This window comes from Heptranchias perlo, chromosome 9, assembly GCF_035084215.1.
Source record: "Heptranchias perlo isolate sHepPer1 chromosome 9, sHepPer1.hap1, whole genome shotgun sequence".
Taxonomy (NCBI): Eukaryota; Metazoa; Chordata; class Chondrichthyes; order Hexanchiformes; family Hexanchidae; genus Heptranchias; species Heptranchias perlo.
Window position 1 is genome coordinate 41,767,985 of NC_090333.1, and position 24,327 is coordinate 41,792,311.

Genomic DNA, 24,327 nt, shown 5'->3' on the forward strand with positions numbered 1-24,327 from the left:
TTCAATCTCAGTAGAATAAATATTTTCAAAATACTATCTAAAACAGTGTTAAACTGATAGCTTTTGATTATTGTGTTTTAAGCAGTTTACTGTATTTGGCCTCTGAGTTCCAAATAATAGCTAGGCGAGACAGCTCGATGTTCAGAGTGAGTGATCCCACCTCTGAGTCAGAATATTGTGGGTTCAAGCCCACAAGGGAGTACTGCATTGTCAGAGATGCTGTCTGTCAGATGAGACATTAAACTGAGGTCCCATCTGCCTGCTCAGATGAACATCGTCGCTGGGTCAAAATCCTGGAACTCCCCACCCAACAGCACAATGGGAGTACTTTTACCACACGGACTGCAGCGGTTCAAGAAGGCCGCTCACCACCACCTTCTCAAGGGCAATTAGGGATGGGCAAAAATGCTGGCCTTGCCAATGACGCCCAAATCTCATGAATGAATAAAAAAAATAAAAGATCCTATTGAAGAAGTGCAGGGAAGTACTCCCAGCATCCTGGCCAACATTGATCTCTCAAACAACATCACAAAAAACAGATTAACGACTTACTTATCTCATTTGCTGTTTGTGGGACTTTACTGTGCGCAAAGTGGCTGCTGCATTTATTTACAAAACAACAGTGACTACACTTCCAAAATAATTAATTGGCTGTAATGCATTTTGGGACATTCCGAGGATGTGAAAAGTACTACATAAAAGCAAGTTCCTTTTTCTTTCTATTACTTCAGTGGCAGTTAAGGGGTAAGCGAAAGATAATCATACGTAGTATACCAAAAGCTGATGTTCTGAATTAGAATTGTGTAAATTAGCACAGATCTTCTAAACCCCATTTATTTACAGTTTGTTGATGTCCGTGTATTTCACAGTTTGCAGATTTACCTGCCAAATGGACAGAGTTTCTGCAAAGCCATCTTATTAAGGAGCTAAGATCATTTGAATAATATAACCCATATGTATTTCACACTTGACAGACTTTATTAAAGATATGAACATACAAATTAAGAGCAGGAGTAGGCCATTCGGCCCCTCGAGTCTGCTCTGCCATTTGATAAGATCATGGCTGATCTGATTGTGACCTCAACCCTACTTTCCCGTCTACCTACTATAATCTTTGACTCCTTTGTTAATCAGGAATCTATCTAAATCAGCCTTAAAAATAATCAACGACACTGCTTCCACTGCTCTCTGGCGAAGGGAGTTCCACAAACTCACGATCCTCAGAGAAAATATTTCTCCTTATCTCCGTCTTAAATGGGAGACCCCTTATTTTTAAACTGTGCCCAATTCGAGTCTCTCCCACAAGGGAAACATCCTCTCAGCGTCTACCCCTTCAAGTCCCCTCAGGATCTTAATTGTTTCAATAAGATCCCCTCTCATTCATCTAAACTCTAATGTATACAGGCCCAACTTGTCCAACCTTTCCTCGTAAAATAACCCCTCATCCCAGGAATCAGTCGAGTCAACCTTCTCTGAACTGCCTCTAAAGCAATTACATCCTTTCTCAAATAAGGAGATCAAAACTACACACAGTATTCTAGATGTGGTCTCACCAATGCCCTGTACAACTGTAGCAAAACATCTCTACCTTTATATTCCATTCCCCTTTCAATAAATGACTGCATTCCATTTGCCTTCCCAAATCACAAGTACAACGAGTGATTATGTACCTCAGAGTTCTGCAATCTCTCTCCATTTAAATAATATATTGTTTTTCTAATCCTCCTGCCAAAGTGGACAAGTTCACATTTTCCCACATTATACTCCATCTGCCAAATTTTTGCCCGCTGACTTTACCTATCTATATCCCTTTGCAGACTCCTTATGTCCTCTTCACAACTTACTTTCCTACCTACCTTTGTGTCATCATGTGGAGATGCCGGTGATGGACTGGGGTTGACAATTGTAAACAATTTTACAACACCAAGTTATAGTCCAACAATTTTATTTTACCTTTGTGTCATCAGCAAAGATGTAAGATTAAGGGTGTGCATATTAATGGGGATTAGAAGAGTGGTGTCACAGGAAACAATTTGGATGCAGAACGCAAGTTTCAATACAGTTCTAACTGTTCAGGAAAGAAAAACTGTTCGGAAAAGAAAAACAAAGCAACAACTTGGTTGGGGAGAAATTCACAGGATGTGCTAAGTTCCACGGCCATGGAATTGTGCATTCTAGGAGCCCAGACTATATTGACCATAAATATTATCGGGTTATGGTGGTGTAGTGGTTGTTACTGAACTAGTAATCCTGAACTAATAATCCAGAGAACATGTGTTCAAATCCCACCATGTTTGAGAATTTGAATTCAGTTTTTTTAAACAAAAAATCAGTAAAACTCACCATGAAGCTGTCAGATCATCACTAATGTTATTTAGGGAAGGAAACCTGCTTTCCTTACTCGGTCTGGCCTATACGTGACCCCAGTCCTACGCCAAAGTGGTTGACTTTAACTGCTCCTTGCCTAGCAAGCCACTCAGTTGTATTAAACTGCTTTCAAGAAGAAAACACCACCTTCTCAGAGCTGCTAAGAATGGGCAATAAATGTGATGACCCATCCAGAGAATGAATAAAAGTACTCCTATCTGACAAAATTACAAGATCCATCAAATTAGGGTTGTCAACCCTCTCAGAATGTGACCCTGACATCAAGTGTTAATGTTGAGCTCTTCCAAGTGAATTACAAGTTAACGGTAACAGTGGTGCATTAAAGTCATGTTAACTGTTGGTTGTGAACAATCTCTTATACAACAACTTTTAACATCCTTCACACACATCATGAATTGATGTTATCAATGATTGACTTGTTGCACAACTCAGTAGGCTCACTGCAAACTAACTTCTACGATGATTGTTAATATTGCTTTATATTCTCTTCTAGGGTCTTCAAGGGTTGATGAGGAGGCACGCGCCATGAAAGAAAGCAATTCCTCTGAGGGCGCAACGTCACATCACATCCAGCCGTGCACCAGCACAGATACTCACACTTCACTGAGTTTTGTTAGGCAGATAGTTGGGTTGTCACCTGGTGATTCAACACAAGCGTGCATGAACAGACACTGGTAACAGGACAGGCTGTGGAGAGTCCGCGTTGGGGGGCCCATTCATCTCCAAGCTCTGCTCAGCTTGACCCAGATGATGAACCCTAGGGGACATCGTTGAGAGTGAAAACGATCGAGGTACAGCTCCATCTTTGCGCGATAATGGAAGAGGTGTCACGCACATTCTCCACGATAGCAGATAGGATGGAGTCGTCCAACTCAAATGAGTCCATGCAGGCCATGACAACGGTCCTGTGGACTCTGGATGACAACACATCTGCCGTCTTAAACAGGCAGTCAGAAACTTCATCCGAGGCCTTAGAAAGTGCCACATCTCCTCAGCAGCCTGCAGTCCAGCAGGGTGGTGGAAGTGATGTTGCGCCGGCCCGGGAGAGGGATGATGGCGAAAGAGAACATGGATGTGGGGACTCCACTCAAAGAGCTTCAATATCCCACCCGTTGCCCCTCCCTCAACCAGTACCTGCAATGCTGTCTCCTCTCCCGACGTCGGAGTCCACAGGTGCAGGTGGAGTAGTTTTTGGCAGGGCCTTCACAGGCTCTAAAACCCAGAGGTCGTAGGCCAAAAGCATCTGAGTAGTCAAAGCATGAATCTGAGCAACCTGCCACTACCTCTGCTGATGCCACAGGGAATGCACCACATGGTAGGAAGAGGAAGGCTGTGGTTTTGTAATCACCAATTCCTCTGAGGGCGCAACGTCACATCACATCCAGCCGTGCACTTCACTGAGTTTTGTTAGGCAGATAGTTGGGTAAGCACAAGGGTGTCTGACAGAATGTCATGTTTTTCACTTACATTTGTTTTTTGTTAAATGGACATTAAATGTTATAATTGTCACCACCACTGCCACATCGTGCCAATTCTTGAGTTCCTTTTGTCAAAGTGCCCTTTCATGTACTTCATCATGAACACCAAGATTTGATGCCACCTATTGGGCATGTGTAAAATGGGTGTATGCATGGTTGAAGGATTGTTTTATGCAAACGGAGGGGTGCTGGTTGTTCCTGGTGGTCTGAGTAGTTCACTATCTTCACTTTGCAGATCTTATTATGAGAACCTGTTCGATATGGGTGACTCCCTGGCATCACGGGCAGCCAGGTGCACCGCTGCTCTGACAATGGGCTGCCCATCTTCGTCCTCCTCCTCATCATCTTCTTCAACATTGCCGGCAGATGAGAATGCTTCATGAGTGCATTCAAACTCCTCTACCTGTAATCCTCTCTGCTGAGTGATGTAGTGCAGGATGCAACACGCAACTACTATTCTGCATATCCTCGCTGGTGAGTATTGAAGGGCTCCCCCAGATCGATCCAGGCACCTGAAGTGCATCTTCAGCATTCCTATGGCTTGTTCAATGACAGACCTGGTGGTAATGTGACTGTCGTTGTACCGCTGCTGTGCCTCGCTGGTGGGGTTTCTCTCAGGTGTCATGAGCCACGTCTGCAGGGAGTATCCGTTCTCTCCAAGGAGCCAGCCCCTAAGTTTATTATGTGCATGGGAGAGGTCCAGGATGTTGCATACGCACAAAATGAAGGAATCATGGCAGTTGCCAGGGAATTTGACGCACACCTGCAAAAACCTCCTCCGGTGGTCGCAAACCAGCTGTGCATTGATGGAGTGATATCCCTTTCGGTTTATGAAAAGTCCTGGCTCACATGGAGGTCTTCGAATTGCTACATGTGTGCAATCAACTGTGCCCTGCACCCATGGGAAGCAAGCCAGAGTGTTGAAACCTACTGCCCGCTCAGTCTGGCTGATGTCATCAAAGGGGAAGTTGACATAGTCGGATGCCTTGGTAAACAAGCCATCTTTTACCTGTCATATATACTTATGTGCAGATGACTGAGAGACCCTGGAGATGTCACAGGTGGTGCTCTGGAAGGATCCGGAGGCAAAGAAATTGAGGGCAGTAGTTACTTTCACTGCCCACCCACCCCCAACCCACCCGATCATGGGGGTTAAAATTTACCCAAGATGTCTAGAGACACAATTAATAACTTTGGTGCATCACTAACGGAGACCTGGCTCAAAAAAGGGCAGGATTGGGTAGTAAATATTCCTGGTTAGTAAATATTCCTGGTTCAGGAAAGATAGGGAAGGAAAGAGAGGAGGGGGGTTGGCAGTATTGATTAAGGAGAATATTGCAGTACTGGAGAGAGGGGATGTCCTGGAGGGGTCAAGGACAAAATCTATTTGGTTAGAGTTTAGAGATAAAAGAGGTGCCATTACACTACTGGGTATATTCCATAGGCCACCAACTATTGGGAAGGATATAGAGGAAAAATTTGCATGGAAATTACAGAGCGGTGCAAAAGCTATGGAGTACTGATAACCGGGGACTTCAACTATCCTAATATAGACTGGGATAACAATAATTATATAAAGAGCAAAGAGGGGGAGGAATTTTTGAAATGTGTTCAGGATAACTTTCTTGACCAGTATGTTTCCGGCCCAACGAGGAAGGAGGCACTGCTGGACTTGGTTCTAGGGAATAAGGTGGGCCAAGTGGAGCAAGTGTCAGTGGAGGAGCATTTAGGGAGCAGCGATCACAGTATCATAAGGTTTAGAATAGCTATGAAAAAGAACATGGACCATTCTAAAATAAAAATACTCAATTGGAGGAGGGCCAATTTCAATAGGATGAGAACAGATCTGGCCCGGATAAATTGGAATCAAAGATTGGCAGGCAAAACTGTAATTGAACAGTGGGCGGCCTTTAGGGAAGAGATGGTTCGGGTACACTCTAGGCACGTACTCATGGGGCAGAAAGGTAGGGCAACTAAAGCCAGAGCTCCCTGGATGACAAAAGAGATAGTGAGTAAGGTGAAACGAAAAAATGGGGCGTATGACAGATGTCAGGTTGATAAAGCAAGTGAGAACCAGGCAGAATACAGAAAGTTCAGAGGGGAAGTGAAAAAGGAAATAAGTGGGGCAAAGAGAGAGTATGAGAATAGACTGGCGGCCAACATAAAAGGGAATCCAGAAGTCTTCTAAAGCAGTAAACGGGTAGTAAGAGGAGAGGAGGGGCTGATTATGGACTATAAAGGAGATCTACTCAAGGAGGCAGAGGGGATGGCCGAGGTACTAAATGAGTACTTTGCATCTGTCTTTACCAAGGAAGATGATGCTGCCACAGTCTCAGTAAAGGAAGATATAGTTGAGATACTGGATGGGCTAAAAATTGATAAAAAGGTAGTAGAAAGGCCAGCTGTACTTAAAGTAGTCACCCGGACCGAATGAGATGCATCCTAGGTTGCTGAGGGAAGTAAGGGTGGAAATTGCAGAGGTACTGGCCATAATCTTCCAAACATCTGTAGATACAGGGGTGGTGCCAGAGACTGGAGAATTGCAAATGTCACATCCTTGATCAAAAAAGGGTGTAAGGATAAACCCAACAATTATAGGCCAGTCAGTGGTGGGGAAAACTTTAGAAACGATAATCCGGGACAGAATTAACAGTAACCTGGACAAGTGTGGATTGATCAGGGAAAGCCAACACAGATTTGTTAAAGGCAGATCATGTTTACCTAACCTGAAAGAGTTTTTTGATGAGGTAACAGAGAGGGTAGATGTGGGCAATGCAGTTGATGTGGTGTATATGGACTTTCAAAAGGCATTTGATAAAGTGCCGCATGGCAGGCTTATCATCAAGATTGCGGCCCGTGGAATAAAGGGGGCAGTAGCAACATGGATATAGAATTGGCTAAGGGACAGGAAACAGAGAGTAGTGGTGAACGGTTGTTTTTCGGACTGGAGGGAGGTGTACAGTGGTGTTCCCCAGGGGTCAGTGCTGGGACCACTGCTTTTCTTGATATATATTAATGACTTGGACTTGGGTGTACAGAGCACAATTTCAAAATTTGCAGATGACACAAAACTTGGAAGGGTAGTAAACAGTGAGGAGGATAGTGATAGACTTCAAGAGGGTATAGACAGGCTGGTGGAATGGGTGGACACGTGGCAGATGAAATTTAACTCAGAAAAATGCGAAGTGATATATTTTGGTAGGAAGAATGAGGGGTAAACTCTAAAAGGGGTACAGGAACAGAGAGATCTGGGGGTATATGTGCACAAATCACTGAAGGTGGCAGGGCAGGTTGAGAAAGTGGTTAAAAAAGCATATGGGATCCTGGGCTTTATATTTAGAGGCATAGAGTACAAAAGTACAGCTGGAGTATTGTGTCCAGTTCTGGGCATCACATTTTAGGAAAGATGTGAAGGCCTTAGAGAGGGTGCAGAAGAGATTTACAGAATGATTCTAGGGATGAGGGACTTTAGTTACGCGGATAGACTGGAGAAGCTGGGGTTGCTCTCCTTGCAACAGAGACGGTTGCGAGGAGATTTGATAGAGGTATTCAAAATCATGAATGGTCTAGACAGAGTAGATAGAGAGAAACTGTTCCAATTGGCGGAAGGGTCAAGAACCAGAGGACATAGATTTAAGGTGATGGGCAAAAGAACCAAAGGTGACATGAGGAAAAACGTTTTTTTCACACAGCGAGTGGTTAGGACCTGGAATGCACTGCACGAGGGGGTGGTGGAGGCAGATTCGATCATGGCTTTCAAAAGGGAACTGGATAACTACTTGCAAGGAAATAATTTGCAGGACTACGGGGATTGGGCGGGGGAGTGGGACTAGCTGGATTGCTCTAGCATAGAACAGGCGAGGACTTGATGGGCTGAATGGCTTCCTTCCGTGCTGAATGGCCTCCTTCCGTGCTGTAACCTTTCTATGATTCTATGGTGCATCACTTCCCAACCTTCTTAAGGACACTTACCAGCACATTCACCCAGTAATGAAATAATCATTAAACCCCATCGCATAGATTCACATGCTTGCAGAAGCACCTAATACAGCTGTCTTCAAAAATGACACTGTTAATCTTAACAAATTTTTCTAGTTTTTACTTACCCTTGGAGTAGGCAATAAGCTTTGAACCACAAAAACAACCCGATTCCCCACATTTTTTATGGCATCCACTGCTTCGTCATGTGTGGCATTTTGTAGGTCTACGCCAGAAACCTGTGATATACATTAAGAATCAGTTGACTCTGTTTGTCTTCCTCAATGTCTGGTATGTTGAAGCAATGTTATATGATCTGCTTAAAACAGTGATGTTTTTAGAATTCAAGCAGCTGATGGTGGTGTGCTATAGATGGAACAACAGAGGCTGGATTCCCCACTCCTCCAAGCAGTGCAAAAAGGCAGTGTATAACAGGCAGACTTGTACGATGGGGTATTGGAGAGGGGGGGTGGGGAGGCGGCTAGGGAGAGGAAAGATCAGATGGAGGGTTTCCACCAGGCTGTCGTTCTTTGCCCCTGGCAGCAAACCTCGTACAGTATCTGTTTGTGAGAAGATTGCTTACCCTGAACAAAGAGTAAGCAAGCTTTGGGAAGCTGGTGTTAGTGGTGGGGGGTAGGGGGAGAGGGGGGGGGGGGGAAAAGAGTGACAACTTATGTTTATATAGCACCTTTAACAGAGCAAAACGTCCCATGCACTTTCTAGTTCAAAGTGAATTAATTGTAATGTCATGATTTTGAAATATTTGCTGAAGCAAACGATAGAAGCTGTTTAACAATTAATCCACATTATGACAATAATTAACCATTTGTGTTTATGATGGATTATTTATTGGATTCTCTCTCGCTGGTCACAGCACGCACTGTTAAATATGGTTACTGCTAACTGCTTCTGCAAGCTCCAGAGAATATACATTTTGGTCTGGTATGCTGAAGACACTGACATGCATAAGTTGCTTGCTGCCATTGTACTTGGATGGGGATCTATTTCTCAAATCATTCAAAATTTTTGGAACAGATCAGGAGGTCCCCAGGAAGGCATCAAGGCATTTTGTTGAATGACAAAAATCTTGAGAACAGCTGGCCATCTAATGTAATTAAGGAAAATACAGTTTTGATTGATGAGAACTTGGAACAAAAACAAAGACATTTGGAGCTATAATCTTAGGCAGTCAGTCTGAAACAGCAGACATAGGGACCACTTTAGCAACTTCATGATAGTATACAGTAAAAGACCCTTGTTTCACAGGCCTGTTTAATGTTGAGAAGCACCTTTATTGTTTTTGACACTGATGAGATGAGTAAAGTTTGTAAATTACGAAAAATATACTGTTTGCACTGAATATGATTCATTTACCTGTTTAATGCTTAATAAATTTGTCTAGTGGCTTATTGTCTGAGTCATAGTCTGATACAGTATATATACTTCAACCTACTGAGGACAAGTAGATCACATGATATGTTACTGAAAACCGGAATATAGTCACAAGAGTGTTTTGCTTGACCACTTGCTACAGTTACCTAAGTATTGGGCAGGTATCGACACACTCTGGGTTCATAGGGGACGAAACATCTATTTATAGGGCTGATCAGCGATGCTAAATTTTGTGTGATAATGCTCCCGTGGGACGTTTCACTATGTTAAAGATGCTATACAGATGCAAGTAGTTGTTGTTGTTGAATCCAAGGAAAATATCCAGTGTAAAAACCCAAAAATGTAAGACACCCTTAACTGAAAAAAATTTTTTAAAAGTCTTCCCTCTGCGACCAAAATGAGCTAATTTTTAAAATTTGAAATTTCTCAGTCAGGGATCAGTTTCTCCTCTGCACATAAAAGTACATCTAATTTTTTTTCTGCCACACACGTATTATGGTTATAGAAGCACCAGAGCAACAATACTCAGTGCAGAGAGGTGAATTCTCAGCCACTAAACTCACTACAACAAAAATACTGGAGAGAATTTTTATTTTTTTAAGCAATAAAAAGCCCTAAATACAGTATTGTATTCTTTACTATTTTATCAACTGCCTACTGATAATTTGTATACTAATTACATAAATTCTTACTGAATACATTAAGGGGCTGAATAGTCTGAACTTTAATTTTTATTAATGTTTTCCTTTTAAATAGGTAACTTTATAATACTGCTTAAGCAAAAAAACAAAATCTTCCTCATATATACATAGTAGTTTTATTGAATGCATTATGCTTCTCTTTAGTGCTCTGAGGCATTTTAAAGAAATAAAAATAACAGAACGATGAAAGCCCTCTATACTATTAAAATTCTGTGTACCATGATACTCCCCTTCACAATTTAGGGTAGCAGTTACCGTTGTTCTTATTAAGCATGAACATGTATCATAATACATTAACATTTATAATAAATAAGATCATTTACCTCAATAATTTTGTCCCCTGTCTTCAGAGCATTAGATCTTCCAGCTGGACTCTCCTCCAAGACGTGTTTAATAAAAATTCCTTTTAACTCCTCCCCATTTTTCAGTCGTTTTATTACTGTGTTGCCACCAACAATACTGATTCCAAGTGACTCCCCTGGTACTCGACAAAGCTCAACCCTGCATGGAAGATAAATACATTTGTAAATTAGTCTGTGAAGGCGAATGAAACTTGCTGCCTACTTTTTAAAAGGTTTTTTTGCCGAATTCAAAACCATTAACTAATTCATGTTCTCTGCAAAACATTTGTCAATATCGACAAGTAAGGCCAAAAGATTTTTCTTCGAATGAAGGACATTTCCTCCCTCTATTCAAGTAGTTTTATCTCAAGTCCAAAACTCATAGTTTGTGGTTTGAACCTTTAAAAACAGAAAATCCTCCAGAACCTGTACTTCTATGAGAGACTGCTTTCACAGTACTGAAAGAAAATATCAACATAAAACGGCAAAAAATAAACCCAACAAATAAATAGGAAGAGAAAAGTGCCATCATAAGGAAACACAATCATCCATAATGCCACAAGACTTTACTCTAGAAACTGGATACCACAAACACAAGAGGCAAATGCATCTTACAAATGCAAATCATGATGAGTGTATTGACAACAAAATAATTCTTAGCTTATGCACTGAAACAGCATCAGATTAACCTGGTCAATACCACATGGTGAATTAAAAATTTCAACAATGGATCAGGTAGCAATCAATTGACAAATGATATGTTAGTCTTTATTGCAAGGGTATTGGAGTAAAAGAGTAAGGAGGTCTTGCTGCAATTACATATGGCTCTGGTGAGGCCACACTGAGAGTACTGTGTATAATTTTGGTCTCCTTACCTAAAGAAGGATATACTTGCCTTAGAGGGGGTGCAACGAAGGTTCACTAGATTGATTCCTGGGATGAGAGGGTTGTCCTGTATGGAGAGATTTTGAGTAGAATGGGCCTATATTCTCTGGAGTTTAGAAGAATGAGAGGCGATCTCATTGAAACATATAAGATTATGAGGGGGCTTGACAGGGTAGATGTTGAGAGGCTGTTTCCCTGGCTGAAGAGTCTAGAACTAGGAGTCATAGTCTCAAGATAAGGAGTCGGCCATTTAGGACCGAGATGAGGAAAAAATTCTTCACTCAGAGGGTTGTGAGTCTTTGGGATTCTCTACCCCAGATTGAGATTGATAGATTTTTGGACACTAAAGGAATCAAGGAACAAGTAAACGATCAGCCATGATCTTATTGAATGGCAGAGCAGATTCAAAGGGCCATATGGTCTCCTCTTGCTCCTATTTCGTATGTTCTTACAATAATCAATCATGTGCACAAAGATGCAAGAACTGCACTGGAGATCCCTCATTCACAGGATGCATGCCAGCCACTGCTGCCCTGGTGCAGCTGATGGAAATAGGCAGCCATCAAGATGACACAGTCACATAAAACTTCCAACACTTAAAGTTTTATAAAAAAAGTGTCCTCAATCTAAACTCAAATGTATTAAAATGAACACTGCACCACATATCTGGAAGATTATAAAACCTCCCTTTTTTTATAAGAAAGACAAGAATCTGACAGTGTAGTTCTAACCACACTCCTGAACAGTGCATATACCAAAGAGGGTCTTGGACCGACTAAGGTGCACTCCCTTGATGCCAAAAAGGAATTTGACAGGGTCGAGTGGCTATTTCTCTGCAAAGACTGGCACTATTGTGACCAGAACAAATAAGATGCAATGAGTTGGAATCAGATGCAATGAAATAGAGCGTTGAAACATATTTGCATTTTTAGTATATAAGTACATGACACTGCAAACATTTAAAACTTTGATACAAAGTTCACAATATTATATTTATTATATTTCAATCCTGTAAAAGTAAACAAGAAATACTGACAACATAATTAACATTGAATGACTACTCATAATTCCAACAAAAAAATATTTTTAAGAGCTTCTTTGAAAATTCTAGGGCATATTTTGTTTGACCCAAGTATTAAAAGGTTTTCATTTCTTCATAATACAGCTTTACCTTCTTTTACAAATATTATAGCTAAGATGTGGTAAACCTTTATTTGAATCTTTCCATATACTTATATTTCTTTCTCCTGAATCTACCGCTTGATAATTATTATTCATTTGTCTGTGCTTTTTAATGTTTTCTTTCCTCTGACAAGTTCAGCTTAAAATGATCCCAATTATTATTTTGATTCAGAATCAGACCCATAGCTCAAGCAAACTTTAGCATATATGTCATATTGCTGATCTCCTATGGCACTGCTTATGAATTATCTGGCATCCAAAGCCAGATTATCAAACTCAGAAAACCAACAGCAAATGACTGGCATTCTTTCTTTTATTTTGTCACTTCGAAGTGCGATGGACACAAGAGAGAGAGAGAGCACGAAAGCTAGAGAAAGAGAGATTGATTGTAACATTCTATGTTTGTTAGTAAAAAATGCCATTTCAGAAGTACATAGTAAATGCAGAAATGCATACCAGGTCACGCAGCATCTGAAAAATAAACGATTAAAGAGCAATGGTCCCAACATTGACTCCTTGAGGACACCACTGTTTACATCCCTCCATTTGGAAAAGCATCCATTAACCACAGTTTTCTGTCCTGTAACTAACTTCCCATCCATGCTGCCACATTCCCTTTACTATCAACAAACCTATGCAGCACCTTATGAAATGCCTGCGAAAATACATATACATAACATCCACCGCATTTCCTTTATTCACACACTCAATTATTTCTTCACAGAACTTTATTAAATATGTCAAACAAGAATCACTTTTCACAAAATGGGGCTAGCTGTCCTTAATTAACCCAAATCTTCATTTTGTCCTGGATTTTGGCTTTTAGAAGTTTAGTAGGTTACTAGGTTACATAGCATTTTACTTTGGAGGTAGGTAGAAAGGAACAACTAAAATTGAACTCACATTCAAAACACATATTTACCCGTTCACTTGCGAAACAGCCACACTGTGTGCAAGAGCGTACTATCATCTACAATCTAGGTGATGTGGTTGTGTAGAGGCTAAAATATTTATAAAGGGGAACAGGATGGGTAATTATATAGGAAACAATGGTCAAACATTTTGATGCTCTCTTACCTTCGTGGTGCCTCCCAGTGACTCAAGACTGGGGTTTCTTCTCCTTCACCTTCTTCTCTTTCAGGCAATTCACTAATCCAAAAAGTATAAGGCCATGTTGAAATATGATTTAACGTCTATTTTAATATTACAACAATTAACTTAAACCAAGATAAACAAGCCAGAATAATGGATATATATTTAACTTTAAAACCAAACAACAAAACAAAATATTTAATATTTGTACTACTGCAACTCATCATCAAATCTAATATTCATTCATCAACCACTAAACATAATTGCTGGCATTAGTGAAAAGGACTCCAATTTGACTATGAATTCTGTATTTCTATGGGAGACAATAAAAAGTACTGCTAATAATGGGTGGCTTGACTGCTCACAAGCTGAACTGCAGGGACAGAACAGCTTAATGAGCACAGCAACCATTCATTTTAATTTTTACTTCTGTTGAAGCATAACAGTGAAATCTGTACGATTCTGCCATAGGCTGATGGTGAAATCAGTGCATTTTAATTGTTAAACAAAAACAGAAACTGATGAAAATCAATTCAGTTCATCAGCATCTGGAAAGTGAAAAGATACATTTGTGGTTTTGGGTGGAGACTCCACCAAAATCAGCCAGAACATTAACTCATTTTTTCTCTTTTTGGGTGCTGACAATTCTGCTGCATATTTCCAGTATATTCTGTTTGTATTTCAGATTTTTGTCATTTGTAGTTTTTCCTTTTTAACTCTACTGTATTTCATTCCTTTCTGATATCAGAGCTTCCTTACACTTGTGAAAACTCGAGAAACATGGCTAAGAGCAGCATTTGACAGAAGTAAAATTAAGATGGTATCTTTGTTGCGCAATGTTCACAAATCAGAAAGCCAGATACAATAAAAGGGCAATGACAATCATTAAGAGAGTTAATGGACACTGGGGAGTGGAGTGGGAATAGGCTAATGTGGAGTCCATATTCAAAAAGGGTGACAAAACAGACATAGGCAACTACAAAACCATCAGTCTTCCTTCATTGTTCAACAACAACGTAGTAAACAGCAGTCAACAAAACTTTAGACCGGTTAAACAATCTCTTCAATTTCTTTGAGGATGTGACAACCCAGGTTGAATGTGGTAAACCCAATGACACTTTGTATTTAGACTTTCAAAAGGTATTTGATAAAATTCCACATGAAAGACTATTAGTTAAGCTCAAAACTGTGGGGATTCAGGGCAAAATATGAGCATGGATAAGAAACTGGATGAAGGGTAGAAAATGTAAGAGAGATAATGTCAGGTTGCGGGGGTGGAGGGGGGTGAGGAGTATTGAGGGATTGCCCAGGGCTCAGTGTTGGGACCAGTACTGATTTGAATTTATATCTATGGCTTGGATTTTGAAACTCATTGCAAATTGATTAGTTTTGCAGATTATACCAAAGGAGAAGTGGAATTTAAGAAGGCAGTCCAGAAACTACAGCTAAACTAAACATGAAAATGGGTCAAACAATGGCCCATTTTCATGTTTAGTTTAGCTGTAAAGTACTGCAAATAGGAAGGAAAAATGTGGAACATGCATACTTCATGAAGGGTGAAGTTGAAAGAGACTTAGGAGTCCTAGTAAATTCAATGCTGAACATATCCAACCAACACAGAGCAGCAATTAACAAAAGCTGACGGAATGTTGCACACGTAGCCAAAGCAGAATGCTCTGATCAGATATTTATAAATGTAAGGAATCTTACAACACCAGGTTATAGTCCAACAGTTTTATTTGAAAATCACAAGCTTTCGGAGGCTTTCTCCTTCGTCAGGAGAAAGCCTCCGAAAGCTTGTGATTTTCAAATAAAACTGTTGGACTATAACCTGGTGTTGTAAGATTCCTTACATTTGTCAACCCCAGTCCATCACCGGCATCTCCACATCACAGATATTTATAGATTACCTGGAATATTACCAACACCACCCTTTATAGAGTGCATGATTATTACCATTACCAACATCACCCTCATAGATTGCTTGCAGTATTACCAGCATCAACACCCACTATTTTACATCGCTAGGAGCATTGTCACCAATACTATTCCTTACAGAACACCTGAAATATCACCACCAGCCCTTACAGATCACCTGGAGTATTACACCACCAATACCATCCCTTATAGATGGTTTAGAATATTACCACTACCAACACCAACCCTGATTGATTACCTAGAGTATTACCACCACTAACACAGCCCCAAACCACATAAACTGCTTGGAGCATTACCACCATCAACACAGCCCCCTTATCTATTGCCTGAAGTATTACCACCATCACCTTCTATAAATTGCTTAGAGTATTACCACAAGGAACATTATGGATTACCTGGAGTATTAGCACCAATATTTATAGATCACTTGGATCATCACCACCATCAGCCCTCAGATATTAAGTCCCACAAGGATGTTCCAGTGTGTCCCATGGTATTTGTCTTGAGTTTTTTTTAAGTATCTCTTCTCTCCCCTTCTGTCTTACTTTCATAATCACTCTTTTGACCTTTACCCTTTCTTCCTCAACCTTCTGGCATCTGAGCTATTCATCTAATTTTCTTTCCCCTCTTCCTATCTCTGTTTAACTACTGCTTGGGATATTAGTAGCTTGCTCCTAGTGAAGGATTCTATGGTCAAACATTGCTCAGCAGTACAGCCATTTAATGACTGCATGTCTGAATCCTTCATAGCAGTTGAGAATAAGATGGGTAGATTTTTGTTGGCTAAGAGTATCAAGTATATGGAAGGCGGGTAAATGGAGTTGAGGTACAGCTCAACCATGATCTAATTGCATGGCAGAACAGGTTCGAGGGGCTGAATGGTCTACTTCTGTTACTATGTCTTTTGGAAGTTAAGACAGGAGGTGCCATGGAGTGTGTCAATATTTGCATGGGATTTCAATGAATGTATTGATGTTTAACAAATATGAGAAAAACTGAAAGCCATTATTTTAAGACACTCTTGAGCCACTTCTGAAGACTTTGAATCAACAGTTCACCTTATATTCCTCAACTACAGTCAAGACCGCACACATGAAAACCATGCAGCAACAGAAAATACAAAAGTTAAGAATTCTGCTGATAGATTCCATATTGTCTGATAATGTGGTCTATTGAAAATAACAGCAACTACATTAAACAATAATAATTATGCTCCACTGGAATGTCCGGAGGATGTTTGCTACAGTACTGGAAATTTGTTTTGGAATTCCATCTCACACTGATAAAAAATTTTCGTGTTTAGCGAGTAGTATTTAGCAAAAATTCTGAAGATGAATGTGAAAATTATCTTCTCAAATTATTTGCAAAACACAGATTATAAACAAATTCATTAATATGACAATGTGGGCAACAATCCAATGTAATACGCATGCCCAGGCTCTAAATAAGATACTGGTCTAGCCCTCCTTTCAACTGTTAATCAGTACACACTGTTAAAAGCTTTTACATAATGGCTATCAAGAACTCAAGGCAATGCATCAGCAGTACCCATAATAGCCACTTAAGCCACTGCAATTTATTCCATTACAGTCCAAGTTCAAAGCTGGTCAGGAAACATTTTTTGCTTTGAGATGCAAATTAGATGTTATGATCCATAGTGGGAATTTGTGTTTCATGTTTCTTCACAGGTAATTTTACAGCTTCTATCATTTGTGCAAATAGAACTGTTCAGATGTAGAAAAATTCTAATAATGCACTAATTTTCAATGTTTAGAAATATATTCAATTTTGCTTCACTGCAGATATTTTGGCAAATTAAACAACTACTGTAAAAGTCAATGTAGTACTTTATTCAGAGAACGTTAACAAAGTTACTTCTTCAGTACATTTTCTTTATCCACTTCATAACTCGATACATCACAATACTTCCTAACATTGTTATCTGAAGTTATATTATGCAAAGTGCAAATGAATACGTACACTAAAAAGGTGGGATAACTACTGGGCACCCCGAAACAGCTTTGCTATCCAAATCCCAAGTCCACTCTAAACCTGAAGTATGTCAAAATTCTGTATAAATAAGCACATCTATGCCATCAATGTACCTTCCGATCAATGCCATGTTGAGAATATATGGCACTACTTCATGCATGTGAATAAATTTGTCTCTTGTAAATAAAACTGAAAAATTTAAAAATGTTTATTCTCAGAGGAAAACTGTTCCCAAGTTTTCCTCTTACAACTTGTAATCCCTTTGCTTGCAATGTTGGCATCTTGAAATAAAATGCTCATTAAAAAAATGGGCTCAGGTCATTCCTGTGACATCTTCTGTGGACACTTTCTGCATTGCGCATATTAATCCTCAGCACTATGTCCATCCAAAAAATTATTAAAAATTACTTGTCTTTCAAAACATAGAATATGATTAATGTAAATACCTGGCAGCAGTTTTCATCCTGGCTTCTGTTGCGAATACTGCAGCACTGCTGGGTCTAGTTTGTTTTGATGCAAAACTTCTTTTATAGTGATCCACATCTTTTGCAGGTACATAAGTAATCCTAAATTCCCCACCCACCCCAAAAAAGAGAAAGTTATTAAACAAAATTTTTTAAATCAACATATACAAAGGCTACACCATGACCAGCAATGAGATGCAATAACTGTCTCCACTAAACCAATTCCACCAATAGCTCAGTGAATTTACTGAGTAAGTGATCCTTACAGACCAAGAAGATGTCATATTAAATCCCCAGTCTAGCTGATCTGAGGTGGGGCAGGAGTGCTAAAATTGGCCATAGCACCCATGGGTCAGGGAGGAGAAATAAATGGACAAGTTTTTTAACTCCTGATTGCTATTCTACTGGAAATGTATGCATGGGGACATCAGGTAAGGACAGGATTGAGGTTGGCTGTTCTGATCACCATGATTAAAAAGACTGCCGATATTTAAAGTCAAGCTTCACAAATGAACAGAGGCCATTTGGGAAAGCTAAAGCTCCCAGAGGGTATCAGGACTTGTGGAACCATATCACAAGCAAAAACTTGGTGTCTTCAGGTTAGGAAGGACAAGGAGAAAATTGGCAGAAAAAATTGATATGTTTCCTCTTAATAACTCACAAGTACTAAATTATAAATATTTATCACATCTCACTACCAGCCATGACTTAAATATGCCACAATTTTTTTGGCCACCATTACCAGAACTGTAAACAGTTTTGTTTTAATTTTTCAATTCATCAGAGGAGGGGAGAAATAAGGATACCAAGAATTAATTCAATCTGCTCAACATTAAATTTTTATCTTGGGCAGCTTTCTTTATTGTGTATAATATGCCTTCCAACTGCAGCAACACATTTTATTACCACTACCAAAAAGTAGAATCTCTCAACGTTACACCAACTCTACTACTCTATCATAAACATTAATAAAAATTTAAATTTAATTAAAGGAAAATGGCTTTGCTTTCATGTGAAAATGTGTAAACTGAAATTTAGTAGCAATGTCCCTTTCATCCCACAAATTAAAGCATAAACTGTTGTCTATTTTGGGTTACACAGAATGGGGAGGAACAATTTCCATTTTCAAATGGAACTAGGATCATTTTACACCACAAAACGAAAGACATCTACTAAATTGTCTTACAGCATCTCCTCTTAATTTCACAATTCACAAAACAGAAAGTTTGCTTATTTTAGAATTACGACAAAATCCTCTTGATATTTGTCAAATAGGTCAGGTTCATAACAAAATCACAAGCCTGTCATATAGAGTCATAGAGTTATACAGCACGGATAGAGGCCCTTCGGCCCATCGTGTCCGCGCCGGCCATCAAGCCCTGTCTAATCTAATCCCATATTCCAGCATTTGGTCCGTAGCCTTGTATGCTATGGCATTCCAAATGCTTCTTGAATGTTGTGAGGGTTCCTGCCTCCACAACCCTTTCAGGCAGTGAGTTCCAGACTCCAACCACCCTCTGGGTGAAAAAGTTCTTTCTCAAATCCCCTCTAAACCTCCCGCCTTTTACCTTGAATCTATGCCCGCTCGTTATAGAACCCTCAACGAAGGGAAAAAGCTCCCCAGCATCCATCCTATCTGTGCCCCTCATAATTTTGTACACCTCAATCATGTCCCCCCTCAGCCTCCTCTGCTCCAAGGAAAACAAACCCAATCTTCCCAGTCTCTCTTCATAGCTGAAGCGCTCCAGCCCTGGTAACATCCTGGTGAATCTCCTCTGCACCCTCTCCAAAGCGATCACATCCTTCCTGTAGTGTGGCGACCAGAACTGCACACAGTACTCCAGCTGTGGCCTAACCAGTGTTTCATACAGCTCCATCATAACCTCCTTGCTCTTATATTCTATGCCTCGGCTAATAAAGGCAAGTATCCCATATGCCTTCTTTACCACCTTATCTACCTGTTCCGCCGCCTTCAGGGATCTGTGAACTTGCATACCAAGATCCCTCTGACCCTCTGTCTTGCCTAGGGTCCTCCCATTCATTGTGTATTCCCTTGCCTTGTTAGTCCCTCCAAAGTGCATCACCTCGCACTTTTCCGGGTTAAATTCCATTTGCCACTGTTCCGCCCATCTGACCAACCCATCTATATCGTCCTGCAGACTGAGGCTATCCTCCTCGCTATTTACCACCCTACCAATTTTTGTATCATCAGCGAACTTACTGATCATACCTTTTACATTCATATCCAAGTCGTTAATGTAGACCACAAACAGCAAGGGACCCAGCACCGATCCCTGTGGTACCCCACTGGCCACAGGCTTCCAGTCACAAAAACAACCTTCGACCATCACCCTCTGCCTTCTGCCACTAAGCCAGTTTTGTATCCAAAGTGCCAAGGCACCCTGGATTCCATGGGCTCGTACCTTCTTGACCAGTCTCCTGTGCGGGACTTTATCGAAGGCCTTACTGAAATCCATGTATACCACATCCACTGCGTTACCCTCGTCCACACGCCTAGTCACCCCCTCAAAAAATTCAATCAAATTAGTCAGACATGATCTTCCCTTGACAAAGCCATGTTGACTATCCCTGATTAATCCTTGCTTCTCCAAGTGGAGACTAATTTTGTCCTTCAGAATTTTTTCCAATAATTTTCCTACCACTGATGTTAGGCTCACTGGCCTGTAGTTCCCCGGTTTTTCCCTACTACCCTTCTTGAATAATGGTACTACATTAGCGGTTCTCCAGTCCTCTGGCACATCCCCTGTGGCCAGAGAGGTTCTGAATATATGTGTTAGAAACTGGGACAATATACACTACTATATTCAAAACCAAAAATAAGTTATAGCAGGTTTAAGAAGGTGAAATACAACCACAAATACAGTAAAAAAAGTTAAATTACTCACATGATTTCTTCAATTAGTGCTCGATTAGCAAAAACATAATGCATCTGAGCAGAACTTAGACCACTTATGGATTCCTTGTTCACTGCAACAATATAATCTCCTTCCTGGAGTTGTCCATCTCTTCCAGCAGCTCCCTCATTATCAATATGTTTGATGACTGCTCCAGGTCCTCTGTGATCATTTTTTATGTTCAATCCTGGAACATGTAAAAAAAAATTCAATGTAAGCATATTTAATCACAACTTAACAGAGTAATACAATGGGAGATGAAAAGGTCAGCACAGTCTACCTTGCAGACGGTTTATGCTCTAAGTTTGGCACTCAATACACAAAAAAAAGGATATAGGAAAAGCATAACGCCTATGGCCAGAAACTACCAAATTCAGTGTTGTATCAGGTGTATGTTGCAGTTAGCAATCAGCTACATGATCTTTCCCATAGTAGTAAAAGGATAATTCTGCACTAGTAAATGAAAGCAAATGAACAGACTGGAACTTAGATTTTCTGATCAGCATTATTTTAGCACCGACAGTTTCCCATTTCAAGTAAGAGAGTTAATGCCAAAATTGAAGTAATCCCGATGAGGACATCCAGGCTCCAGTGTGTCTATAATGGCAGCAGGAGAAAAAATGTTATATATATTTCTATAGACACAAGGGCTGGGATTTTCTGTTCCAGCGGAATCCTGGTACATCTTCAGCAGGGCAGGAGTTTCGTTAGCCAGGATACATGCCTGACCCTGCCCAAATTTCTGGGCTCAGGCGGTTTCCATAAATGAATCAACGTGGTGGGAGGTGGGTGGTGCAAAATGTTAGAAATCCTGTCATTTGTATCTACTCATAATATGCTGACCCAATTTGGGCAAACATATTATATGCCCAATATCACTTTTTAGCGGAAAATGCCAGAAGTGACAATGATAAGGAGGGAGCTGGAGGAGCAGCTCCTGAAGAATTTCCTGACTCCGTCCAGCATATGTTGCAGCATAATTAGCAGAAAATCATGCACCAGTTCTGCACTTTTTGTTGAAATGTACAATACTACTGGCTACAGTTTCCATGAAAGACACTAGCAAAAATATGTCACAAACATCTAAAAATAAATTTTTTATAAACTTACAGGCTAGAAATAGAGATGGCTGCAAATCTTTGCAATGCAGCTCATTAGATAGTAGGGCAGAAATTGATCAGGATTGCATCCGTTTTCCAGATGGAAAACAGGACAAAAATGACAAATTTTGAAAGACTTTGCCCTATGCCCCAAGGAATGCCTGAGACAATTTTCAGGCTTCCGTCTAAAACAGGCGTTTGGCCCGTTGCATATGCTAATAAAGGGCCTTATGCCTATTTTGGGACCCATTAGGGAATTTGGGTTGCCCTGAGTGGAGCAGGCACCATGCCTGCTCCGCTTAGGTTTTGTAGGCATTGATGTGGTCTAGCAAGCGGCCGCCACCAAAATGGTTAGCTTACATTTTTTTTAATTCACGTGGAGCCAGAAAGAGCAGGAGTGCTCCTCTTGATCCCACAGCACTCATGGTAGCCACTGTTGACCACGATCGGCTACACTCCCCCCGCTGCCGGTGAGGCAACCCGCCTGAAGTCCATATTCCCAAACAAGCGAGCTGCCTGAGGAGGCACCACAGGCACCAGCAGCTCGGCAAATATATTCAAATGAGACCCAAGCCCAAATTTTGAGCTGGCCTCAGGCCCCTCAGTTTGGGTGCTCGCTGTCAGGGCCAGACAAATTTCTACCCCAGTGTGTGAGCAACATCATTTAAATAAGATATTTGGTGGCATATAAAATCTAACACTATGCATTTAACATAATACCAAAGTCTTTTTTCGAAGGAGTTTGTTAATGGAGAAAGACGCAAAAAACATTTATTGTTTTGGATTATTTTGAAAAAACTTTTATTTGGCAGAAAACCGGAGATCGAAGCAATTCTAGGAGCACACAAAAAATAATTTCTTTACTTGCTGAACTTGGTCATTAATGAAAAAGCATCTCTCAATGGTATGACACTATGCTAATTTTCAACCACTAGCTGTATTTTTTTTATCATGGAAGTCCACTCACATTTCAAGCTATAGTAACCAGTCTCTAATCCATTCATTCACATACAAGTGCCACTGAAATTCTCCATTTAAAAATATTCCCATTAAAAGGTTAAAAATTACAATTCAATATTTCCAGCACTAAATTTTATCACCCTACGATGGAACATACTTGGAAAGTAAAGATCCTATTAAGTTTATAATAAAGCTCTTCGAGGAGCTTTTGGACATCAAGTAATTATGTATTTATTACTGAGTGATCATATTGCATTCTGACATCCATCACAGAAAGTTGAAACTTCACAAAGAATAGCCTTTATTTTTCTTCAGCTGTCAAGTAAATGAAACTTAGAAACATAAAAAATAGGAGCAGGAGTAGGCCATTTGGCCCTTCGAGCCTGCTCCGCCATTCAGTATGATCATGGCTGATCCTCTATCTTAATACGATTTTCCCGCTCTCTCCATGCCCCTTGATGCCTTCTGTGTCGAGAAATCTATCTACCTCCTTCTTAAATATGTTCAGTGACTTGGCCTCCACAGCCTTCTGTGGTAGAGAATTCCACAGGTTCACCACCCTCTGAGTGAATAAATTTCTCCCCATCTCAGTCCTAAATGTCCTACCCCCTATCCTGAGACTGTGACCCCTCGTTCTAGGCCCCCCAGCCAGGGGAAACATCCTCCCTGCATCCAGTCTGTCTAGCCCTGTCAGAATTTTATACGATTCAATGAGATCCCCTCTCATTCTTCTAAACTCTAGTGAACACAAGCCTAGTCAACCCAATCTCTCCTCATACGACAGTCCTGCCATCCCAGGAATCAGTATGGTGAACCTTCGCTTCATTCCCTCTATGGCAAGTATATCCTTTCTTAGTTAAGGAGACCAAAACTGCACACAATACTCCAGGTGTGGTCTCACCAAGGCCCTGTATAACTGCAGTAAGACATCCTTGCTCCTATACTCAAATCTTTTTGCAACGAAGGCCAAGTTACCATTTGCCTTCCCAACTGCTTGCAGCACCCGCATGTTTGCTTTCAGTGACTGGTGTACAAGGACACCCAAGTCCCTTTGTACATCAACATTCCCCAATCTATCACCATTTAAATAATACTCTGCCTTTCTGTTTTTCCTTCCGAAGTGGATAACTTCACATTTATCCACATTATACTGCATCTGCCATGTATTTGCCCACTCACTCAACTTGTCTAAATCGCCTTGAAGCCTCTTTGCATCCTCCCCACAACTCACAATTGTGTCGTCAGCAAACTTGGAAATATTACATTTGGTTCCCTCATCCAAATCATTGATATATATTGTGAATAGCTGGGGCCCAAGCACTGATCCCTGCAGTACCCCACCAGTCACCGCCTGCCACCCCGAAAAAGACTCATTTATTCCTACTCTCTGTTTCCTGTCTGTTAACCAATTTTCAATCCATGCCAGTATATTACCGCCAATCCCAAGTGCTTTAATTTTGCACACTAACCTCTTATGTGGGACTTTATCAAAGGCCTTCTGAAAATCCAAGTACACCACAT

The 24,327-nt window shown here is 40.5% G+C and overlaps 1 protein-coding gene across 4 annotated transcripts in view; it reads right to left on the minus strand.

Moving 5' to 3' along the window:
* Positions 1 to 24,327, minus strand: part of patj (PATJ crumbs cell polarity complex component) — a 355,365-nt gene that overhangs the window by 216,119 nt on the left and 114,919 nt on the right. For all 4 annotated transcript variants that reach the window (XM_067990267.1, XM_067990266.1, XM_067990265.1 and 1 more), the window contains 5 exons: positions 20,738 to 20,933; positions 17,814 to 17,933; positions 13,423 to 13,494; positions 10,261 to 10,438; positions 7,973 to 8,083 (listed from right to left, as the gene is read on the minus strand). In XM_067990267.1, coding sequence (XP_067846368.1) covers positions 7,973 to 8,083; positions 10,261 to 10,438; positions 13,423 to 13,494; positions 17,814 to 17,933; positions 20,738 to 20,933 — 677 coding nt within the window. The remainder of the gene's footprint in view (positions 1 to 7,972; positions 8,084 to 10,260; positions 10,439 to 13,422; positions 13,495 to 17,813; positions 17,934 to 20,737; positions 20,934 to 24,327) is intronic.